The sequence below is a fragment of the Benincasa hispida genome, unplaced genomic scaffold, assembly GCF_027475165.1.
Source record: "Benincasa hispida cultivar pf3 unplaced genomic scaffold, pf3_genome.v1.1 HicScf744, whole genome shotgun sequence".
Classification (NCBI taxonomy): domain Eukaryota; kingdom Viridiplantae; phylum Streptophyta; class Magnoliopsida; order Cucurbitales; family Cucurbitaceae; genus Benincasa; species Benincasa hispida.
The window spans coordinates 1-2,968 of record NW_028326871.1 but is presented as its reverse complement, the minus strand read 5'-3'; the positions used below and the strand labels follow the sequence as shown (position 1 = coordinate 2,968).

At 43.1% G+C, this 2,968-nt stretch overlaps 1 protein-coding gene across 1 annotated transcript; it reads left to right on the top strand.

The window, feature by feature from the left end:
* Window positions 1–2,405: 2,405 nt before the first annotated feature.
* Window positions 2,406–2,930, top strand: LOC150029965 (uncharacterized; the record flags this gene model as incomplete). The annotated part of the gene is made up of 2 exons (XM_090310214.1): window positions 2,406–2,594; window positions 2,661–2,930. Coding segments are annotated over exons 1-2 (459 nt in total), but the record flags the coding sequence as incomplete, so codon positions are not given.
* Window positions 2,931–2,968: the final 38 nt, after the last annotated feature.

Here is a 2,968-nt window from a genome sequence, read left to right as displayed (position 1 = left end):
AGAGGAAGAGGAAGAGATTTTATTTATACATTTATGGTTGAATGTGTTTAGAAGGAAAGTATAAAAGAAAATAAAATAAAATAAAGAAAAATCAATTAAAATTTTATTTTATTTTATTTCTCTTTTTCTTTTAAAAGAAAAGACAACACTCTTTTCTTCCTTCTCACTCCTCACTGATTGTGCGACCCCCCCTCCCCCCTTGAAAACCCTTGCCGCTGCCACCCTCAGCCATTTAGCGCCACTCGCCGGTTTGATCGCGTCTTTAGCCATGAAGCCCACTGATTCGCTCGCGCCAGATCCACCCAGCCATTCTCGATTGATGTTGCGCTAGATTCTGCCAGCCCTGTTCGTGCGCCAGATCAGCTAATCAATCCATGCGTCGTTCGTCTAGTCAGCATCAGATCGTTTTTTTCGTTTCGCCCATGCCCTCAAGTTGTGACTGTCAAGGAAGATAAGCCGATCTGTACTTCTTATGGTAGGCATCACTGAGGACGTTGCCTAGCCAGCTCTTTGGTTTGTTTTCGATGTGGTCAGAAGGGGCATATGTCAAAGAAATGCCCAAGGAGGAACGTGTTTGAACCCAAGAGGCCATCCCGTAAGCTCGTTTCAGGGAGGCCCGAGTCGTCAGCAGCAGCAGGGTAGAGTGTTTTTTACCACGCGAGGTCGAGAAGTCAGGCACAGTTATGACAGGTACGCTTCCCATTTTGGGCACCATGCTTTAGTTTGTTTGACTTTGGCTCTTCGCACTCGTTTATATCCTTCGTATTTGTAAGGCATGCCATGTTAGAGTTAGAACTTTTGCTCTTTGCACTGTCTATTTCCACTCCATTAGGAGAGATCATATTAGCTAAAAAGATAAAGGCATGTCAGGTAGAGATAGCAAATCATGCATTAGATGTGACCTTGATAGTTCTATATATGCATGACTTTGGTGTGATACTAGGCATGGATTGATTAGCTGCTAATCATGCCAGTATAGATTGTTCTTGTAAGGAGGTCATCTTTAAACCTCTTACAGGAGCCAGTTTTAAGTTTAGAGGGGTTGAGATCATGATTTTACCTAAAGTGATTTCAGCATTGAAGGCCAGTAGAGTGTTTCACCAAGGAGCCTAGAGCTTTATGGCCAGCGTAGTTGACACTAGAGAGGCTGAAGTCACCTTGACTTTAGAGCCAGTAGTAAGAGATTTTCTAGACATTTTTCTAGAGAATCTTCCCAAACTGTCCCCGTAGTGGGAGATAGATTTTGCTATCGAGTTGGAGCCAGGCACAACCTTTATTTCGAAAGCTCCATACAGGATGCCACTAGCAGAGTTAAGGGAACTTAAGGTTCAGTTGTAGGAGTTGTTGGACAAGGGTTTCATACACCCTAGTGTGTCACCATGGGGTGCACCCATTTTGTTTGTGAAAAAGAAGGATGGATCGTTATGTCTTTTCATTGATTAAAGAGAGTTAGACTAGGTGACCGTAAAAAACAAATATCCACTCTCCAGGATTAATGACTTGTTCGATTAGTTGCAGAGAGCTACGGTGTTCTCAAAGATTGATCTTCGGTCAGGATACCATCAGCTGAGAATAAAGAACAGTGATATACCCAAGACAACTTTTCATTCGAGGTATGTGCATTATGAGTTCATAGTGATGTTGTTCAGTCTAACGAATGCCCTAGCTGTGTTCATGGATCTAACGAATAGGGTGTTCAAGGAATTCCTCGGCACCTTTGTGATTGTTTTATTGTCGACATCATGGTTTATTCCAAGACAGAGGCCAAACATGAGGAGCATTTATGAAAAGTTTTGGAGACATTGAGGGCCAATAAGCTGTATGCTATGTTTTCTAAATGTGACTTTTGGTTGAGGCATGTGTCCTTTCTAGGACATGTAGTATCGAAGGAAGGAGTCTCTATGGATCTTGCAAAGATTGAGGCGGTTAGGAGTTGGGCTCGTCCAACCACAGTCAGTGAGGTGCGCAGTTTCCTGGGGTTAGCAGGCTACTATAGACAATTTGTAAAGGACTTCTCTCGCATAACCGCCCCATTGACTCAGTTAACCCGCAAGGGAGCCCTTTTCATTTGGAATGAGGCTTATGAGAGTAGTATCCAAGATCTCAAGCAGAGACTGGTTTCAGCACCGGTTCTTATAGTACAAGATGGATCAGGTGATTTTTTCATTTACAATGACACGTCCAATAAGGGTTTGGGATGCATATTGATGCAGCAGGGTAGAGTAGTTGCTTACGCTTCACGTCAATTAAAGAAGCATGAACAGAATTATCCCACACACGACTTGGAATTAGCAGCAGTGGTTTTCGCTCTCAAGATCTAGAGGCACTACTTATATGGAGAGAAGATACAGATCTTCACCGACCACAAAATTTTAAAGTACTTTTTCACTTAGAAGGAGTTGAACATGAGGTCAAGAAGGTGGTTAGAACTAGTGAAGGATTATGACTGCGAAATTTTGTACCACCCAGGAAAGAAAAATGTAGTGGCAGATACCCTAAGCAGAAATGTGGCTCATTCAGCAGCCCTCGTTAGCAGACAGACTCATTTGTGCAAGAAGCTAGAGCGGGCAGAGATTGTAGTGGCAGTGGGGAAGGTCACGATACAGTTAATGTAGTTGTCAGTGCAACCGAGTCTAAGGTAGAGAATTATTGATGCGCAGCGTTGTGACCCTTATCTGGAGGAGAGAGTTTGTAGGGTGGAGTCAGGCCAAGATGGTGAATTCTTGGTATCAGCAGAAGGTGGTCTTCTTTATTATGGATATTTGTGCGTGCCAACAGATAATGATATTAAGAATGAGTTATTGTCAGAGGCTCACAGTTCCTTGTTCTCGATTTATCCTGGCAGCACCAAGATGTATCAGGACTTGAAATGTTATTATTGGTGGAATGATATGAAAAGAGAGATTGCGGAGTTCGTCAGTAAGTGCTTGGTGTGCCAGTGGGTGAAAGCCCCAAGACAGAAGCCAAT